Raw genomic sequence first — 2316 nt, 5'->3', positions numbered from 1 at the left:
TAACTTTCTGATGAAATGGCCAAGAATCTGGAACTGCCATCATTTTCTGGGTGACAATATTATCCAGAATAAAAGAAAATGTCACTGGGTCATCATCATCCAACAAGGGATTGATAGCTTTCTCTAAACGAGCCAATTTGTCTTCTTTCTCTTTCAGTTTTCCATCACAGAGATCCAGCATGGATTGAGAGACCTGGGTCAATGAGTGCTTTGGCCCATTGTAGGTTGTACTATTTTTCACAATGAGCTCCAAATGCTCTCTGAACTCTTTCCGAGATGGGTAGAGGCGTTTACGTACATTTTCACAAAGTGTCTGTAAGTCCATTGGTCAAGTAATAATTTTGTAGTAGTCCTTTACAACCTTCCCATTGACTGGAGTGTGGAAAGGGTAAGTATTTGGAAGATCTCTCAGGTCGTTGATGATAGACTCTAAGATAGATGACAGTGTCACCGTGGGGTCTGTCCGGTGCCGGTGGATGGTCTTATGAGGTCTATTCATATAGTCACAGTGGAAGTGGTTCAAACTCGCCGTTTCTTCTTAGGAGGGAGTTGCTGTTTAGGGAACTTGAGAACCAGAGACTTTCTGCGAACCTCATCTGCACTCTCAATTAGCTGTTTCCCCAAAACAATCTTGGTCCCTTCAACCTTGATAAGTTCTTCACTATCATTATGAATGACTGTCTTTTCCAACTCTTCTTCCTCTTCCTCTGTCATGGCAACAGGATTGGAAGGTAGAGCACTTGTTTGATAATAGAGGGGGCAGCATTTGTTTGTCCTCATGTGCCCAATGGCTCCACAAGCCCCACATTTCAGTTTTAGGTCAGGACGCTCATTCACCTTTTTGGGCTTTTTCTCAGGAGAACCCTTAAGCTTCTCCTTCTCCCGGTTCCGCTTAAGCCGCCTCAGCTGCTCTTGAATCCTCCGCCGTTCTTTTCGCATCTCTTCTCGACGCTGTTCATCAAAAAGGGCGAATTTTCGAATGAACGCCTCACCTTTTGTAATCCGTATGCGCACATAGGCATCTATGACAGCTGGCTTTCGGACCGTCTCACAGCGAACATATTCTTTCCCCTCTTCATCTCGAAATGTGCGATAAATCTTGAGACAACGGCCAGTGGCAGAAGAGTTCAGGCTAGTCACAGAAGCTGTATCATCCTCTCTGTGATGGTTTCCTGGTGCTGCCGAACCTGCTGCCAGTAGCATCCTCTGTAGTTCCTTCCGCTCCTGCTCCTCCCGTTCTCGTGACAGCTGAGAGCTGGTTTTCTTATTCTGCAACATGTTCTCTATAGCCTTCCCCATTTCTTCAAAGTCACTGTCTTCAGCTGAGCTGCTATCTGTATCCGTTGATAAGACTTCAGTTGATGACAAAACCTTGTTTTGTAGGTCAAAGATGCGTTGACATTCCTCTTTGTAACGTTCTTGATGCTCAGCCACAGAAAACCTTGATCCACGGGCAAATTTACTCATTGGCCCTTCCCCAGAGTGGGCCTGTTCTGTTGACACTGTGCGCACCACATCAATCACTTCCCAGCGGGACAACTTTTTCATCTCTTCCTCAGGCACGCCAAATTTATGTAGAAGTTGCTTGGCATTTTTCAAAGAGAGGCGACGGAGGTCTGCATCTGTTCCTGTCACTGTTTTCTTCACTGGCTGAGGCTCTTTATCATCCTTCTGTTGTGTTGGTTTGTTTGGAATCTTCACATAGGAAAATCCTTCACCACACCCTGTGGGATCTGCCACCCCAGTCACCTCCAAGAGACACTTGCCCTTCATGGCAGCAATGAAGGCCCTTGTGGTGTTCCAAGGAGCAGTGCGAACCTCATCATCAGTCTTCATCTGGAAATCTTCCTCGTTTTCTTTTTCTGGAGCAAAAAAGGACTTCTCGCCATAGCCAGCGTCCTTGAGTCGCTGCTCTGCAGCTCTCATACTGTAATAAGCACAGCACTGCTCTGGAGACACCATAGCTCTGATCTCCTCTTCAGTTGGTAAACGAAAATCAGACTTCAGCACCCACCAATTTGAGTCCATCCCTGTGCGTTTGAAGTCAGCACAGAGCTTTAGCCTCTTCCAGATGCTGCTTTCTGAATGACAGGGAAAGGCTGTTTTTATATCTTCCATTCGGATCCGCCGTGGCCGATCTGCACTCTTCCAGAAGAGGCGGTAAATAAAAACCTGGAGAAAATCTCGAATATGTGTATTGGCCCTTTTGGAGTTGGGCCCAGGAACTTCAAACAAGGGGCACTGCTGGCCAACCACAAAGATATCCACCAATTCCCGAATGTAGTAACCTTGTCTTGTCCTAATGATAAGGAAATA

At 46.2% G+C, this 2316-nt stretch overlaps 1 protein-coding gene across 1 annotated transcript in view; it reads right to left on the bottom strand.

Moving 5' to 3' along the window:
• The window catches only part of LOC102757496 (transcription initiation factor TFIID subunit 1-like), a 6372-nt gene that overhangs the window by 1172 nt on the left and 2884 nt on the right, over window positions 1-2316 (bottom strand). The window contains 2 exon segments of the mRNA XM_015561070.1: window positions 5-513; window positions 516-2299. Of these exon segments, the coding sequence (XP_015416556.1) occupies window positions 5-513; window positions 516-2299 (2293 nt within the window).

The sequence above is a fragment of the Myotis davidii genome, unplaced genomic scaffold, assembly GCF_000327345.1.
Source record: "Myotis davidii unplaced genomic scaffold, ASM32734v1 scaffold656, whole genome shotgun sequence".
NCBI lineage: Eukaryota > Metazoa > Chordata > Mammalia > Chiroptera > Vespertilionidae > Myotis > Myotis davidii.
The sequence above is the reverse complement of the archived record's forward strand: the minus strand, read 5'-3'. Positions and strand labels throughout refer to the sequence as shown.